General features: G+C 37.7%; 1 protein-coding gene and 1 long non-coding RNA gene across 2 annotated transcripts in view; one reads left to right on the top strand and one right to left on the bottom strand.

The window, feature by feature from the left end:
- Positions 1–19,208, top strand: part of LOC140347244 (uncharacterized) — a 292,223-nt gene that overhangs the window by 120,902 nt on the left and 152,113 nt on the right. The gene's annotated exons all lie outside the window — the stretch shown is intronic.
- On the bottom strand, positions 10,540–15,072 carry atad1a (ATPase family AAA domain containing 1a). The gene is made up of 10 exons (XM_072433755.1): positions 15,005–15,072; positions 14,457–14,659; positions 14,286–14,384; positions 14,098–14,218; positions 13,821–14,021; positions 12,901–13,007; positions 12,441–12,530; positions 12,291–12,341; positions 11,529–11,704; positions 10,540–10,800 (listed from the first exon to the last, which is right to left on the bottom strand). The coding sequence occupies exons 2-10, from the start codon at positions 14,628–14,630 to the stop codon at positions 10,671–10,673; spliced, it is 1,149 nt and encodes a 382-aa protein (XP_072289856.1). The 5' UTR covers positions 14,631–14,659; positions 15,005–15,072; the 3' UTR covers positions 10,540–10,670.

Raw genomic sequence — 19,208 nt, 5'->3', positions numbered from 1 at the left:
CGGTTTGTTAAAAGGCAGGTGAACCATTTCCCAATGTACAATGGGTGTACAAAACTATAAGAGGGGACCTTCTTCCACTTACCCTGGCTCCGATGACACAAATAATACACAATGGGCAACGCAAAGTAAATCACTTCTTTGCGGCCCTATTATCTGCAGATTTCTCCGCTGTGCTCTCATCCCATGCACATACAATGTTTTGTTATGTTCTGTGTTAATTGACTATTACACAGTGCTATTTCCTGAGATTTTTAAGTGAAAAACATGTTGCACTTACGCAACTGTAAAGCTGTCTTTCTCAGCGTGTTGTATACTGTTGATTAATGAATAGTATAAGAATAAGATACATAATAAGAAGGAATAAAAAAAAAGTTGAAAAAAAAGTTGGTAAATGGCATCGCCCATAAAAAAAACATATTGGTCGACCTCTACACTGGACGCCCTTCCAGCATCTATTTGTACAAGTACTGTTATTAAGTTAATTAAGTCCAAATTTACTCGAACAAGATGTCTTGTTAACTCTTTACACCGTAGTCTCGTTTGTGTTTGGACTCTTTTTTTTATCGGCATAGCTTTGGATTGTCATATGTTATCTATGTATGGCACAGAATAGCAGTACTTCTCTTACTCTATGTGAAAGCGGCTCTATTTCATTGGAGGGATATTAAATGAAGCCATTTGTATTTGAATCCTCCTGCGTCTGCACTGCTGGCACTAAACCAAACCAAACCCCCCCAATACTCTGGACAGGGAGTTTCGTCTGACATTGCGGCCTTACAACGCTACGCTTATAATGTAACACAGAGGAACCACTGCTATTATCATCGACATTTGATGTGAATCCGTCAGATAACAAGCCCAGTTAAAGCACCTTTTACCTTCAATATCTTAGTTAATATAGCTCCAAAATGTCATGTTGCTTTGATTTCATAATCCCAACACAGAGGCGTGATTATTGCAGACAGGAAATTAATTGCGAAGGTGTTACGCTACTTTCCCCAGCCTACGTAATGTCTAAAAAGTGACGGCTTGGCCTAAATACTTTAGAGAAACACTTTTTTTTATATGGTTTTGACTTATACCCAAGAGCTTATGGCACGATTTGACAAAGTGCAACCCTAAGCAAAGACAGTGATTAATTCTAATATGCTTTGAAGCCATTTTCTGCTGCAACTTCAAAAAGCAGATTGTCATTAGTAGGCCAAAATTGTATGTATTTACACATAACAAGGTTGTCTAAAGCAGTTTATGCATACATTAGCAAGTCTAGATGTCTCAGAAGGAGCTAAAAATATGCACTAGTCACATTGTTAGTGATGCATGGGACTCTGTAACCCAGTTTACATTTGGTTTGATCTTTGTCAGCAGAACTGGCTGTGCTGCTGTGCTTGCCATGTCAGTGCTTTCACTCAACCCACATCATATAAGACTTAAGCAAAAAAACAACGGAACAATCAATAACCACCAAAAGCAATTCCTCTCTACTTGTTTCTGTTCGTGTGCATTATAACAATCTTGTTCAGCACATTCAGGTTGGTCTATGAGAATGGAAAACTTAAAACATGGAAAAAATATGTTCCCTTGCATTTGTGTTAATCAGTAATGATCCTTTTGTCCCATCATTCATGTTGGTGGTGTTACTGTAGTCACAGCTGGTCTAGGGTAGACTGATGGAAGCGAGGCTGCCAATCTGAGGTATTGGTTACGTTACGTTAGACAAGTTTTTGAAACAAACAATCTGGTAACTTGTTTGATCTCACTTTAGCAAACATGGCAAAGTAAGTAATCTTTATATTGATGGAAATGTGCGTAGAGAATAATTGAAAGAATTGCATGCATGGTTTAAAGGCTGTATTGAAAACAGCATGGGTCTTCTATAAATAACAGTAATAACAGGCTCTACAACTACTTATGTCAAAGCTGTCTCATGTCTGACCTTGATATGACTGAAAGCAAATACACATCCCTGAGAATAGCATTATTACTTCCTGGGTTTCCTTGACAATTATTTTGTCATTTAGTCATGCAGTTAGTGTCTTCCTATGTAATTAAACCCGTCAAACCCTAAAGACGCTCATTATGGTAATATCGTTTCACAAATCCCATTCACATCAACTCCTTCAAATGACAAAAAGCACATACTATATTGGTAACTGCATCACACAATCATACATGTCTCAATGTCTCTTACTCACATCTGTTCAAGTTGAAGACTCATTATCTTTTCTACCTTACAGTGAAAAAAAGGTTTCAAGTATGCTACTACTCATCAAGGTTAAACATCCGAGGAGCTTATACAACTCTCTGTGTTGAATGTATGAGTAAGAGTTTTTACACTGACAATGACGAGAGGAAGGAAGCAAAACTTACTCACATTTTTTCCAAGTATTGTTTTTCCTTTTCAGGTTTTTGGTTCACAGTCACAAATTATCTGCTACAATGATTTGGCACTTTCATAACCTTGTGGTATAAGGTACCTCTGTAGAGTTACGATTGCCCTGGGAATAGACTGGCAGAAGTAAGACTGCCAATTCCACCCATCACTCAAACATCACAGTCGTGTACCTACATTCTGTGGTTATAGGTGGTTATAGAGAGTTTTATAACGTGAGAATATCACATTTTATTGTCAAGACAAGCACGATTGTAATATGTACAGTCTTTAGGGCCTACAGTATTTCTGGTCCGGCTGCTGTGTGTGTCAGTGGTGCTGCTCTCATGGTGAAGGTGTGGACTCAGTCACTGTCGACCTGTCAGCTCTTCTAAAGCACTTCATTGAATTGAAATGTCAAGCCACCAGCAGTCCAAGAACTCAAAGAACAAGAAGACAAAAGAAAGAAATTGCACTCATAGAGGACTCAACATTACGTTTCAACAGTGAAAATGGGAAAACCAATTTTTATTTTTGAAAAATGGCTACTTGATGTGATTGAATAATTTTGTGAATAGTGAATTTTGTTCACTGACAATGGCAATACACCTTTTCTGATTCTGATTCTGATTTTGATTCTGAGAACCCTACATGTGTCAGGGGAGTCTTCATTTGAAAAATAATCACATCTAAAAACAGGGATGTGGGCGGCGATAGGGGGAAGGGCAAAATAGGATTTTCTGAGCATTCAAGCCTCAGGTGCAGGCAAATACAGAATTAATAAAACATAGTAATAAGTTCATTGAATGAGTTAACGAACGATGAGGTTGTTTTTTTTCAAGATTTTGTTGCTCGTAAACTTTATTAGACAGGAAAGGATAGTGGGATATGGGGGGTGAGAGAGAAGGATCAGCAAATTGGCGTGGGGATTCGAACTCACGGCTGCTGTGCCTTAACCACTTAAAACTGGAAAAAAAAAAAAAAAAAAATGATAAGCAATAAATATAAAGATAAACAGTACATTCAAACAGTTGTGTACAAGGACAAACAAAAACTCTCCTACAGCCCAGTTAACACTTTGTCCTTCACCCTCCCCAACATCCTCTTAGATGAAACATTTTCGGTCATCTTCACCTTCCACATATTCAGTGCAGAAGTGAGCTCCTTTCACATTTTCAGAATGAGTCATGTCAACAGTCTAGTACATGTTACTCTGAACACAGGCGTGCTCTGAAAGGGCACTTGCAACAGAACAAGATTCAAAAACCTACTTGCCAGTGCCTGATCATGTCAGCCCTCGGAGGCTCAGCAGGACATGGCCTGGTTAGCACTTGGATGGGAGACCACTGGAACACCAGGAAAAATGTGACGTAAACACACTGTTATAATAATCAAAATGAAAGACCTTGCAACTGCGGGGTAAGAGCCACTGCGAAGAGCACACCTCTAATCCCCCCACCTACGTCACCCCTCCAATCATCTATTAACCTTTATTTAACCTTGTAGCACACAATCATGAAAAGGTGTACACATTAAAATGAGAGACATTTAAGAAACTTCATTTAAGAGCACAGACAATTACAGTGGGCTATTTGTGCAGCAGCTGCACTGGTTCTTTTGCAATAAGAAGCCTACAGTATACCTATGAGTTCTTTATCAATTCAAATCCAGCACATAACTGCAGGGTGCAAGATGATGTATATATTTCTAAAAAATCTGACGTAGACATCTTACATTTGTTTTACAGATATCAAACCCATACACATTATTACTCATTCATGTTGGGGGTTATTGGGGCACCACTTAGCATTTCTGCTTAGGACGCCCAAATGGCAAGTGGACATGTCCCCCTCAAATAAATCACCAATCCTCTCAACACCTTTCCGTAAGAAGCATATCTTTGGACATATGGGGAAAAACAATTCACATTCATACAGTAAGAATGCATTTCCTGTTGTAGGTTGACCTTCATAGTCTCTGTACCAAATGCCCTCTGGGTGGCTCATGGGGAGGTGTTGACATGCGCCATAGGAGGACACATTGAGCAGATCTCTTTGGAGACCTGGGATCTGGAGGAACTGGAGGAGGATTCCATCGAGGGAGAAGATTCAGTGACCATCACATCACACAAATATTTCCCATAAAATATATGCAAGATTGATAATGCCTAATGATACGTTTTGTGAAAATGTTAATGCTTTTAAGACATACCAAGATATTTTGGTATCATGATACCTCTTTATTCCCCTGGAAGTCCCCTGCACATTTCTAGTTTATACACCTTCACCAGGATGAGATTACAGCACTTAAACTACATCTTTTAGCAACACATTGCTAAGTATGGTTCTACCAACATGTTATTTGAACATGCCCAATAACATGTTTTTCACACATAATATGTTATTTTCCATGTTAAGATATAAATGCAAAGTTATCCCAAAGTTGTTGTTGTTTTTTTAATTCTGTTTAAATACAGAATAAAGCATAATCTGAGTTCAACTGCAGTCACAACTTGCTGTGCTACACATACTGTATATAAGCCACTAAAATGCTCTGAGACCAGATGAAGCTATTTAATGTCTTATCAGGGACCTTTACAAAGTGGCCTCAACACCAAGTCCACTCTCAGCTCACTTGTGCATGATGAAGAGATCTATGCACAGATCCTGCTAATCTAATTGATTAGGGTTTGAACTTGGAAACATTTGCGTTTTTGGTACTTGCATCTCTGACAGAGGCTAATAAAAGACGTCCGGCTGTGAACGGAATGTCACACTTTATTCAGCCTCCTCCCAAGTGGAAGTTTGAGCTGAAAGTGACTCAGTGCTGCTGCTGCTGCTGCTGCTGCTGCTGCTGCTGCTGTGTGGGTGCTGCTCTGTCACATGACCTAGGCGCATGATTAATTAGCCATCATTATCCCATCTCCGCTCTCTTCACCACATGTCACGCTTTTGTCTTCTCATTTAGTACTAATGCAGCATTCACTCGCCTTTTGACATGCCGAACGGTCAACACGGGAATGTGTTTATTTCAGGCCTGCAGGATCAGTCTAGGGCATTTGTAATTAAGGACGTTTTGACATCTGCAAAACGAGCAAGGGATGGAAATACCAAAAAGTTACAAAGGTTTTGGGTAGAAATCCAAAATGTTTAGACATGAAAGATCGACATAAATCTATCAAGCTATTCATAATGTAAGAAAATGTTATATCTATTCAATTAATACCTATTAATTAGTAAGAAATATCTAAAGGGCTTGTTGTTTTACTTAATCTATCTTTTGAATGGTGAAAAGTTTTTAAAAAGGCAATCATAAACAGGAGGATGAAACACATGAATAGGTTGTGTCCTTTCGCCTGTAACAAATATCTAATAAACTAAAAATGTCAAACTACAGGTAATAAATCACATCCTTTTTCTTTTCTAACAAGGCTTTTGACACAGAATTTACCTGCAGTCTTCAGACACACTCCACAAGGTCTCAATTCCTACAAAAATGGAATGAAAAGACAACATCTACAACTCCTCCTAAAGTGCTACTTGCTCAGAATGTCAACTACTTTTCCGATTCCATTTCCTGCCTCACTTACCTTGACTTTCTCTCTTTCTCTCTCTTTCCCTCTCACTTTCAATCTCCTTTTTAAAATGTTTATTTTACGGTACAGCGTGAAACACATACTTTGAAGATGTACAACTACAGTGGATGGCTACTACAATTGGCCGCCAACTGCCATTAAAAGTAACACAACACCAACAACAACAACAACAACAGCAACTCCCCTTGCCCCACAATCGATTGGACTGCTCCAAGTTCAGCACTTTCACAGCAGTATTCTTAAAATGTGAGTCGTGACCCCGGATTAAACACCTTCCCATGATGCGCACAGACCTTCTGATTAGCCCTCTTGGCGCAGGGAAGTGTGATACTGCCAGAGAAGAAACCAGAATACCATAGGGAGTACACAACTAGTCAGAGAAAAGTGTTAAATTATGAAAATGTTTATAGTAGTTTGGGATGTACAGTCTATTTTTGGCATAAGCTGGATTTAAACAGCTCTAAAAATAGCAGAATAGTAGTGACAGAATTGTGTTTGCCAGTCGTCAAACCATAATTACAATCTCATGGTTTTACAATCCTTTTCATCATTCTTTCAGACACAGTCAATGATACATTTTTACTCCCATCACTTTCACTTTTCAAGAAACAGAGAATTAACGTTTGACAACCAGTTTTTTTTTATCCAATTAGAAACGAGAACACAAAGATTGTATCTCAAAGACCTTCCTGGTAAAATAATTAACCTATTAGCTAAGGTTGAATTAGCTTTTGCCAATTGCCCCCGTTTCTAAATAATAACTGCAATGGAAAGAATGGGGGAAAGACCATAGTCTCCTCTATTAATGTGAAACTGTGTAATATCATACAGTGAAAATAGATAAATAAAATAGATAAAATGGTTTAGTCAATTTATTTGATGAACGTATAAGCTCAACTTTTATTTAAAAAACGCAAGTGACAATTCTCATTTTGATGTAAAGCCTAGTGATTATCGTAAACAACTATAATGATAATCACATAATTGCTATGGCTTTTCCCATTCATGTTTGAAAAAGTTAAAACTCAAACGCACTAAAAGCTCTTCACAAATAGTGACACATAATTGGAATACATTTGCATATTTGAGAAGGCACTCAAGTCTATTTAAAAGACAAATGTAAGACCCGGTGAATTGTCTTTAGTGCATATTTGTGGGCAGAAACTGGAGTTGTTGGATTGGCTTGAGCAGGATGAGTCAGTCGGGGCGGCTCTGGTCCTCGCAGACTGAATGTGGGCAGACAGACTGAATGCTGGGATTGTCTGTCTGCACCACGCAGCCCTCTGCCAGCTCAACACAGAATAAAGATCATTACAAGTAACTGGCATTGGAGTTTACATTTGAACACACAAGCATGAAAAATGAATTTATGATTGAGCTGGACTAATACAAGAAGGGGAAGTCTGAGGGGCCAGACGGAGGTGGTTTGGATCATTTATTATAACAAAAAAAGTCTTACTTGAGGGCAAATTATAAACTTGTATGTTTCAGAAAATATTTTATGTTTTATTTCTCTTTGCCCTCATTTTTACTCTTCGACACTTAGTGTAGTTGCAGTTAGTTAAAGACCCAGTATGTAACATTTTAGCCAGACACGTTTTTTAATTAGTTTATTTAACAGGGACAACGCACATAAACATTCATAAACATTTCTGTAAATCTATCAGAAATAGCCTACACAGCCTAAAAGCATCAAAATTAGATAAATACAATACAAAGCTTTACAGACTATGTACAAGAAGAAAACACATCTAATCTCTATGGTAGAGATAACATAATACATTACTGATTAAAAATGTTCACATTAACATGTTTGATTGTTAAAAAGCCATTTTCTCAGGTATATTTTAAATAATATAATTTTAAAATAAAATGTTTATTGCTGTTTAAAATATGCATCCTGACTGACACATATTTAGCCTAGATCAGGGACTGTTTCCATAGAAATGTTGTTCCTTTGGCTATAATATTCCACAGTACGGCATTCAACGCATCAATCTCAATGGCAGATGCTTTTAGAGTATGTTTTAAGTTTCTATGGAATTATGCAGGTGACTTTCCACCTACAATCATGTCTATTTTGATAATTAATCGAAGCAAAAAAAGATGTAAAGAATAGATAGAGCACAAGCCATGCCATGAAATGTGTAATCTTTTATTTTCCCGTTCATGAATTGATTGCAGAAAAACCCTCCTGGAACACTCCTGGACAAATGAAGGATTACACCGACATGAATTGAAGAACTCTGTGAAGGACAAATCCACTCTGTCCTTTTCAAATCTTCTTCCCTGAACTCTCTGAAACCTATTTGACTTTCCACACAAATGTCTGCTTTGTGTGAGTTACCCAAGATGACTCTAAACCCCAAGCGAGGGTATCCCACTGAGAGGTACAGCCTTTTCGATCACTATGGGTGGCAGCGAGGCTTTTAGGAGCCTGTCACCCACCACATGAGCCATTAGAGCTGCGGCACTGCTCTGCTCGGACTGGGAGAGCCACAAAAGGGTGTGCTCCACAGGAAGTTTTAGACATCAGCTGTGTGGCAGAGAGTGTCATCCAGGGCTCTCATCGACCCTGAACTGTCTGCACTTATTCAGCTGCGGTGTGCGTGCCATTAGGGCTGTGTTCCAGTTTTCTTATATTTAGTTTAACACGAAGAATGTTATAAATTGCTTTGCTTTTGTTATTTATAAATTATTGTTTGCACGACGAGATTTTATCGCAGTTTTCATAATTATGTACACAATAAAGATAATGATAGATTACATAAAAGGCGACCTGACTCCAGATTAGATGAAGAAAATGGGTGGAAAGCATGCAGGAATTCTGTTTATTTAGAGGTCCAATATTATGCTGAACTGACATTTTGAGCTTGTTAAACCTGCATATTTCATTTTGTCAACCTCCCTCTGTAGTAACTAAGTATGTAATCTTCACTCGACTCATATTATATCCATTGACGTACATCTCAACTTTCAAGAAGGCAGCAAATGTTTGTCTTGCTTGAACTAAAGGGAGTAACTGTAGTGTTCAATATGTTGAAAAATCAGAGCGGACCCACTTGTTTTTCAATACATTATATCTGCGCTGTAAAATGTGAAACGCTAAAGCCAAGATATGCAAAAGCTGAAGAACATTTAATGGATCAAAAGTAATACAATGAGTTCATAATTTATCTGTGTAAATGTGCTCCTGACTCCTGGTGATTTACTGGTACGTATGTGTGCAAATGGCTCTGAGTTCATGAATAAGCCATCTTTATGAATCAGTAATCAATGCTGCAAAGATCATACAAGCTTCCTCATTTTAAATGATGGGGAAAAACACTCCAGACTTTGCCTCATTACAGAGTGAACTGTAAATATCAGCGCTCCATCTGTCCACACTAAACAGCACATCACCACGATCTGCTACAATCTTTGTTATACCACATTATACTAGACACACTTTGGAGCAATCTCCATGGAACAGAGCAGGCACAGCAAGTACATCTCCATGGAGACAAGCATTTGAATTGCCCTCCAGACCACGTTATGAGTCAGCTCTGTGAAGGGGCAAGCCCGGTCTATGACGTAACAATGCATGTGTTTCAAGGTTTGTAGTAGAAACCTTGTTGAGGCTTTAAGTATATTTAAAATCATGTTATTACTCCCAAACTGAATATTTGGAGGTTTGTGTTTTATTAAACTCGCACGTGTCTCATGCAGCAGTGTTTGATCTTATTTAATCTATATAGTTACAGAAACATGACACATTTCTAATTCCACAGAACCACCTTGTTCTCAGAAAGGATCAGAGTCTGAGGCGACATGAGCGCTCCGACAGTTATTTGTTTTCTTAGCAACGGCCTGATCGACCGTTCCCTGTCACCTGAGGTCGTCTAATGAAGAGACACAGATGTGGGAAAATTACCAAATAAACCAATAAGGCCGGCACAGTCTCACATGCAGCCTCTTAAATTCATTTCCTGTGTTAATGTTGTAAAGCCAAATGAGAGCTCACATTTCTGAGGCAGAACACCTGCCCAGCTCAGAGCAGTGCAGTTACAGCACCCCCATGAGGTCCGAAGGGTTCAGACGTCTCTGTATATAAAACACTGAACTGAACGCTGATGGTCCTGTTGCGTTATATGGCAAACAATAAAGCCTTTTCATTATAACAAAGAAAAAATGTGCCACATAACTTCAGACTGACAACTTGACAGTCCTTCAAATGAGAGTTTCCCCAACTCCTCCTCATGAAAAAAAAGTATAAAATTGCACAAATAGCCCTGTGCGTTGATGCTGGCACTGTTCTGCAAATTTAAAATACTAAAAAGTTAAATAAAAAAATATTATTAAATCAAACATAAGAAGATGTAAGAAATATTTCCTGACACAGTACAATTCTCTGTGACACAATACCACACAACATCTAAAATAACACACTTATTACTTTTGTTATGAAAAATAACAAAAGTTATTTGTTTCATTGTAGTGTCGGATGCTACAATGAAAACATAAACACTTGTGTGATGTCCTGTTACAGTTGAAACCGGAGACTGTGGTTCTCACACAGGGGTAACACTGGGGAGTGTTGCTCATTCATTCACATGCATTTGTATCTAAACACTTGACTAGAGATGGCTTAACACCACTTCTCTGAGTGGCCGACACGATGTAGCTTTGTGTAAAACATAAAGAAACATGACTTGTGACTTGTGATCAGTCGAGTGGCACATCCATAGCACAAGGTGACATGATGCCTGTAGCGAGTTTGGATTCCTTCATTTTGTCCAATCCAAAGAGGAGATCGAGTTGAGTTACTGGCCTCAAACGCTCTTCATTTACAGGCCTGAAAGAGCAGACATAAAAGGTCAGTCCAGTACACCAAGACAAACAAGAAACTTTATGATTACAGCCATAATAATGCTGTGCATTCACCGCTTGGATTGGTGCAAGTTAAAAATACTTTTTGCTTTGTATGTAACAATGGCTTGCTTCAAGAGAGGTTTCAACAGTCACTTGGCAACAGCTGACACTTTATACGGATATTTAGAATCCCTTTCAGCTTAATCACAGCTCGAGTAGTCAAACTAAATCTAACAAAAACTGAAAAATAGCTATAATAACAAGAAAACTTCATAGAAAGACTATGGAGAGTATAACTAAAACTTATTGTCCACGGTAGTGGTAGTGTCATCACATGACAAAAAACAGAGCATGTTTTATCAAACTGCTTAACTTCTGCACATCTATGTGCAATAAATACATTCTTCCAGCATCAGTTCCAATATGTGTTCTTGTTCTAAAATATCCCCCACAGATTATTTTATATGTTGTGTTGTTCATTTGCATGTCGGTGGTTATAATGTTATACCTGATAGACTGACTCTGAAAAAGATCCACCAATACTCAATTGTTGAAAAATAAAATAATACAAATCCACATCTATATCAACATACTGTTCTTACATTGGACACAGGTTTCATGTTCCAGCGCGTTCCAGCACACTATATCAAAGGGTTGAAACATGAACAACAGAGAACTCTGAGGGTGTTATTTCTCGTGTGTGAGTCATACTTCTCTTCCTCCTCCTCGTCGTCCAGAAGCTGCTGTGCAATCTGTCTCATCTGCTCCTTTCGGACAAAGTCTCGCACACGATACATTGCGGCGTCTCGGCACAGCTCCCGCAGATCACTGCCCGAATACCCCTCCGTCTTCTCTGCTATTTCTTTCAGGTTTATCGCATTGCTCAACTATAATAAAGACAGGACATTAGCACTTTCAAGCAGCTTCAACCAGCGCAAAGTGTTTTTTAGAATTTTGTGGTTGCCAATCAAATGTACAATGTTTAGTGTTAAGATATATTTAACAATAAAGCACAAAGGCAAAGGTATATGATTCATTAACAATTTGTAATTTAGAGATGGCTTAGCATTTTTCGAATTATGCAGTTGATGACTGTAGAGAATCACCGTGTTCAAATGTGAACCATAAACAGGCGCACACATGTGAGAACTCTTGACTCAAACAGGCACCCACTCACAGTTGTGTGGATATCACACTTAACCACATAAAAAGCATGTGCACGCAGTTGTGCACAGTCACAGACAATATAAAAGATAGGACACATTGACAATTAAGGAGTGAATTAAATGGAAGGAATGTTTTAAATGTGTGAACTCAACAGTCAGAAATATAATTGGAGTAGTGTAATGCTAATCTACAATGTAATGTATAATGTCAATTGCCCCCAAAAATTAAACAAAATTATAATAAATCGTTTAACTGGTGTTTTTCTACTGTCAATAAAAACATGAATAAAAAAGAGAATAATCTTACATTTTCACCTGCTAAAACCAAGCGGAGGATTTCTTGTCTTTGTTTTGTATTCTGAAAACAATAACATGATTTTGATAAACTTTTGAGTAAAAACAGAAAAGAAGTATTGTCTCAAATAAAACTACTTCTTGCAACTGTGTCAAAACTTACTGGCAGTCCCACATGAAACGTGGTCGGCATCCTGCGAAGAATGGCTGGATCGAGGTCTTGGGGCCTGTTTGTTGCTCCCATTACCATAACCTGGTCAAAAGATGAATGATTTTACAACATGTGTAAAATGAATAGTTAAAACTGGAGTACCTGATCCTCAAATGGAGAAAGTATTATAAATCTGTCATAAACCCTTTGGAACATTGTTAAAGTCCACATGCATGGAATTCCGGGCGTGTTAGCAGCTTTCGAATAGCTTTTTCAAATATTTTATTATTAGATGCAGACAGTGTTTTTAAAGAATACTCTCTCGGGCAAAAATAAATACAATTCTAATTTACAAGAATAAAGTTGGGTAACCAAGACTTGAACTGTGATTGTTTTAACACCTCTACCGAACTACCAAATACTACTAAAATACAACTTTGAATAATGAAAGTATGGTTTTGTTTGGACTGACCTGAGTTGTTGTGGATGTATCTAGTCCATCCCAGAGACTCATAAATTGGGCTTTCATCATAGCTGTAGCTTCATGGTCAAGACTGGATCGATTCCTTAAAAACGACTCTAAAATGTACAGAAAAGATTTGAAAAGAGACTGAAATAACCTTATTATTTGTTAAAGCTCAGCCAACTTGTCATATTCATCTTATGGCTTAAAGTCCTTTCACCTGACAATATTTCTTTATAGGAAGACAAAATGTGTTTTTTTGCCATTTTTTTCCCTCTCTCTGTGGACCTATTGTTTTGCTCAGATTAACCTTACAGTGTAAAATGGAAACTGAAAGATTCTCTGTTGTTGCTGCGACTGTGCAGACCATTGTTTTTCTAACAACATAAAGGACATTTCAACTCTTGTGTAGTCTCACAAACAACGGTATAAAGTGATTTCTCTGCCCTTTTCAGAATCAGAAATCAGAAAGGGGTTTATGCCATTGTTAGTGAACAGAATTCACAAACTAGGAACTTGCTTTGGCATTAAGGTGCAACATACAACAATTAATAATAATAGTAGCAAAAGTTATCAAAAAAGGCATGCATCAAATTTTTAATTTACAAATAATATCAAATATTGTGGTTGATTTTATGGTCCATTCATGTTTTGTGTGACACCTGAGCATCAACTAAGATGTTTTCAGTCAGATTTAATTGTTTATTGAGATAATTAAAATGGAAAAAATCATATTAGTCAATATTGTCCACCTCTTATTTTATGGGGAAGCAGAATAAAGCATATGCTGATAGTAATCTTACTGAACTAAGTTGCAGTTTTGCTGTGAAAAATAGCTGACATATCACTACTAATGCACCGAATTTATGCATTATGTTCAAATGGAAAATGTAATCAGGTGAGATGGATTTCCTGTTGCATCTACTCACCAATTTCATCAATAAAGATGATGCAGGGCTGGATTTTGACAGCCAGTGAGAAAACAGCATTGGTCAGCTTCTGGGACTCTCCATACCACATGTCGGTCAGAGTGGACGCCTGGAGGTTTATAAAATTACATCCAGAGGCTCGGGCTGTGGCCTTTGCTATCATAGTCTTCCCACACCCAGGAGGACCAAACAACAAAACACCTGCAAAAACATTTAAAACTCAAATAGTTAACTATTAACTTGAAATAATATAAAAAAGCATGAGCATATTTGAAACCTTTAGGGGGTTGGAAAAGTTTGGATCCCGTCAGCAGATGTCTTTTCTGAAAAGGAAAGATAACCGTGTCTTGCAGTTCATGTACTATTTCATCAAGACCAGCAATGTCTCTCCAGGTCACCTGGAAAAACAAATATAAATGAAGTAAAGCTCACAGGAAAGATGACATTTGAGTTTCACACTTTTACCTTTATAGTTTTAGGATCAACAAGGTGAGTTGCAATGTTCATCTCGTACTCTGTTAGGCTGACTCCCTCAACGCCAATCCTTTTCATCAGCTGCTCGGCCTGTAAAGTATTATTATCACTTTAGTATCTATGCATAACTTGACAAATATATTGTTATAGACATATCCATACCCGCTTCTTGGCTTGACTTTTTTGCTTAGAGGTTGGATCCATAGCCTCCAACACCCATTTGATGCTGTAGTAAGTAGCAGCTCCAAAGATCGTCAGTCTAAACAACATTTGCAGGACTTCATTTCGAGTCAGGGGCCTCAGGAGGGCCTCTCTGGGAAGATCTTGCAGCACCATCTTTGTCAGTCCATTTATGTTATAAAAGACTGTGGTAAAAGCACATATTAAAAAAACAAACATGGATTGTTACTTCACTGATTTGAAGCATCCTAATAGTTGCGTGCAGTGTTTTGATATTCACATTGTAAACCATGTATTATGAATGCATCGACCAGTCAAACTAACGCAGGGTTGGTCTGTGTTTTTGTTTATTACAAAAATATTAATTGAAACGCATTCCAGCACATTTTATTTAGGACCATTTTCAAAAAGATGCGAAGTGAAGCCATGTCAACACGCGGGAGCCAACACTGTCATGATGCGATTACATGATGCGTGTAAAAAAAAAAGACTAACCATCATGACATGCTATGTAATAACAAAATACTCACATAAACGACATTAGTGCACGGATGTCCTCAAAATGCCCAAAGTAGCATTAGCGGTGCGTCTGTGTTTGTGTCCCGGGTAGGCACAAAAGCTGTGGTTTCAGTTCCAATTTGGAAACGTTGTGTGTTCATTTATTTGCCGCTAGATGGCAGTGTTCCCACAACTTTCAAGACAAGAATCAGCACCATGGACAGCAACAGTTAAAATGATACAATAATAATAATAATAACTTTTATTTATATAGCGCTTTTCAGTGACCCAAAGACGCTGAACATAATAAAAAAGGGGGTGTATTTACAGACAGGGGGGGACAACACGTACAATACACATTAATATACAGATAAAATGAACAAGACAGAAGAAGTAGAGAGAAAAAGATGGGGATGTAACAGGGGGTAGAAGTGTAGGCAATGGGGTAGAGGAGGCTAGGGGTAGGGGAGGTCATAGGCTTGGGTGAAGAGGTATGTTTTTAGGCGGGATTTGAATGTTGTGAGTGAGGGAGAGTGGCGGACAGGTTGGGGGAGGGAGTTCCAGAGTCGGAGTGCTGTTCGGGAGAATGCTCTGTCGCCAAATGTACAGTTAAACAAAAGAATCATAAAGACAAGACAGACAAAGACTTAACTGGTAAGGTCCATGGATCTATTCAAATATCTGGTAAGGACAGACTAATCAGAATCAGAGGTTTTTATTTGTGGTGTTCTAAATCTATAACTGCATTTGTAATCATTAAAGAGTAAAACAACTTTTAAGATTTTTGGGGGTTTTGTTTGAATGTCATACAATTGAATTCATAATGCACATACATGCATTGACAATTAGTTCAATTGTTTTTGTTCCAAAAACATTTGGAACAAAATATTTCTGTGTCCGCAATTTTAATTTACCACCCTGTCACGTTAACATTAAAGGGATTTATAACAAATACTGTCTCTTGAAATCACACTGTAACTTCAATTGAATAGTACCCACTCCATCACACATTTTTCTTTGGAATAAACTAATTATATCATTTTTACGTACAAATATAAATTCTAAAGGTATAAACTAAGTAAGTTCAGTGACAATATAGTAAATTGTGGCCATTTTAGTTCAAAATATACCACCCCACCACAAAAGGTTTCTTGGGTTAAATTTTTTTTTGTTTCAGAGATGGTAAAATATGTTTTTAATAGGTTAAAGGTACCATTTACAGTGTGGGTATGTTAAAATGTGTTTTTAAAATAGAACTTTTTCAAAAATTTTGACAGCAAGAAGACACTATGACTGGCTTATGAGGAAAAATGTCATTAAAAAGCTGTTGTATGTAAAGCTAAAAGCTAGTATTTTTTAAATGTAAGCATTGGAGGTGGATAAGTTGATAGCACTCTGAATTTAAGCATGTCTCCAGGTTGGTGAACACTGATGCATCTAGTTAGCTGAGGTTGGCCGATGGCTAATCAGTGTTTGCTTTCCACTTATTTTCAGGAGTGTCTAATGGCTAATTCAGTCTCCTTAACGGCAGCCTCACTGATAAGGCTGTAACTAATGGGCTCCTCCACCGGGCAATACATCACACGTGGGCCAAAGGGATTGTTAATGTCGCAAATTGTGCAGCTGGCATGTAAATTCCAACTTTGTTTTGCAGCTTTTACTGGTTTTCAAAAGCAGCGTTTTGCAATGACTTACCATTTTTGTAAAATAAGGTGAATTTCTTTTGCAAGATTATGGATCATTATCAATCAAAAAGAACAAGATGGCGATAATTGACCATATACTACTAAAAATATTTATTTGCCTAGAAAACAAATCACTTGTGAGTGTGAGACCAAGTGATCAGTGGCGGGTAAAGTGTCTTTCTGTACTCAAGACAAAAATGATTTGGGAACCAGAGCTTTAAAGGGGATATATTATGCATTATTTTTATTGATATTAAACATGCTCTTGAGAACTTTTACCTTTACCTTTACCTTTCATTTTTCATTTTTTAGAACAAAAAATAAATGTTTTTCAAATTGTTTTTATCATTTTGCCACACCTCTGGAGATACCTGAGTAACAGAGTTTTGACTCCATCTACTGGCTACAGAGGGAATTACACAACTTAAAATGGTCTTTCATTGCTAATGCAGCTGGTTCCTGGTTCCTCAGTTGCAATAGTCATCATTTGACGGCAAAAATGCACAAAACGAGTCCGGCAATGATTTATGGACTCAAAAAACAACACAAAAGATTCTCTGATTCATGGAGAAAACATGAGTTATTAAGGAGATTCAGAACAAAGTGTTTCATTTTTGACGGTTGGAGGAGAGAAGACTTTCTGGGCAGGATTCATCAAAATAGTGTGAATGAAGCTAAGTGCTACTCCAGGCATGTTTTTGATTTTTGAGTGAATGATGTTAGAACATGGTTAAAAGCTCAGAAACCTTTATATCTGCATTATGTTTGTCCTTAAAAGCATAAATGTTCACTTGCTGCCAAAAAGTTACATTAGATAAGTTTAAGTTAATATACCCCACTCATAAAAATGCTAAGGTTTTTTCCGACTGAATTTAATGGCCTAAAATGCCTAAAAAGCCATGAGAATCCTTAGTCTATATTGTAGTGAAAGTTAACACAGCAGCATTTTCACACATATGGCAGTGAAAATGTTTCATAACCAGCTCTAATCCTTCTGTACTGCAGAGTGTGTCCCAGGAGATAGCAGGCTGACGAGGCCATTTTGACAAGTCCAAGCATAAAAGCATTCGACTTGTGTATCTGCGGAGTGCAGCCGGCGCTCCCTGCCTCCTCCACTCTTTGCACCTTTGCCCAAACATTCTCTCTCAAGCAGTGGACCAGTTAAAATGGCAACAGAAACAACATGAATTCAACTTCCGTACCTGACAACCTGAACTGTCAAAATAATATAAAAGTACAATGAAACAAATCCAGTGGGAGGCAATAGCACTGATATTCAATAAGACAGTAGTAGTTGTTATTGCAGTCACGTTTGAGAGCAGGTGTCTGTACTTTCTACGTCACTACAGTTTTAAAGTAAAAGTATTTTTTTGATTTTATGACCAGAGGGGTTTGCTTTTTAGCACGTTTAAGATGACACCTTGTCTACATTTTTCTGTCCTGGCTTTGAGCAAACAACATTAAGTTATATAAGTTTCTGATCACCAATAACCAGGCCCTCTTTATCAAGTTCACAATTTGATGTTTCAATAGTTCTGAGTGACTTTTTACTCAAATTAAATTTTGACCATGCACTTAATACTTTTACTCAAGTAGATTTGTCACTCTTGTATCAACAAAATGAGTACTTCTTCCACTGCTGCTATTCAAACTTTAAATTCAATATGTTTTCACTGAAGTATGTTGAATGATCAGCAAAATGTGTCCTCTGGGTTTGCAGTTTCCCCTTCCCATGAAGATACTGTAGAAATAGCCCTGCAGTAGATTAGTTGAAGTGGCAGACATGTTACAATAATACTGGTGCGTTGTGATGATCTACTTCACATTTTTGTAGGTTATTTCTCTTCAGTGGAAACAGCATCGGTATTGCAGGCAGTGAAATGGCCTTCTCTGAAGTAATGACGGCGCCATTAATTTCTCCAAGCCTACTTAAGGAAGCTAGGTTTTTAGGTTGCTATGTCTTTCTCGGGCCTGTGTGTTGTAAAGAGGCTCTACATGCTGTAAGTGCCCTTGACAATATTGTGTGAATCATGAAAGAAACCTCGGCTAAAGATGTTGTTTCTATACTATAGAATCTATCTATACTATATTTAAGGCGACATATTGTGCTTTTTCAGGAGCTTAGTATTGAACTATATACTGTATGTGATGTAAATAGATCATAAATATAGATTGCGTTCATTGTAAACTGCAATATTTAACCAAATCGGCTTGATAATAGAAACAAATCCTTGACTTCCTGTTCAAAACTGCAAAACTGATAAGCTCCGCCTCTTCATAGTGACAACCAGCAGATTAGTTTTTATTTTTGAAAAGTGGCTACGTGACATATTTCAACTCTACATATTTCACTTGGGAATGCAGGAATCAATCAAAATACAAATATGAGAAAACCAATGATATAATATGTCTCCGCTAACACACTTAACCTGTGGTGTCTGTGGCGTGTTAGTGAGCGAGCGCTGGCCACAGAAGTCGATTACCACCACTGAGTAAAGAGTGAAGTGCGTTACAAGTGAGGTATTCAAACAGAAATGTTGAAAGAAAAAAA

Source organism: Eucyclogobius newberryi, unplaced genomic scaffold, assembly GCF_026437365.1.
Source record: "Eucyclogobius newberryi isolate DKJ021-1_F unplaced genomic scaffold, fEucNew1.0.hap1 SCAF_6, whole genome shotgun sequence".
NCBI lineage: Eukaryota > Metazoa > Chordata > Actinopteri > Gobiiformes > Gobiidae > Eucyclogobius > Eucyclogobius newberryi.
This window is presented reverse-complemented; position numbering and strand designations above follow the sequence as displayed.

What these genes read in the sequence shown, in the direction of transcription:
- atad1a (XM_072433755.1), bottom strand. Translation starts at nt 14,630, where the DNA reads ATGGTGCTGCAAGATCTTCCCAGAGAGGCCCTCCTGAGGCCCCTGACT. An exon ending in CATCTTTATTGATGAAATTG is followed by an intron (nt 13,008 to 13,820) that starts GTGAGTAGATGC and finishes TGTACATTTTAG; the next exon opens with AGTCGTTTTTAAGGAATCGA. An exon ending in CGTTTCATGTGGGACTGCCA is followed by an intron (nt 12,342 to 12,440) that starts GTAAGTTTTGAC and finishes TATTGTTTTCAG; the next exon opens with AATACAAAACAAAGACAAGA.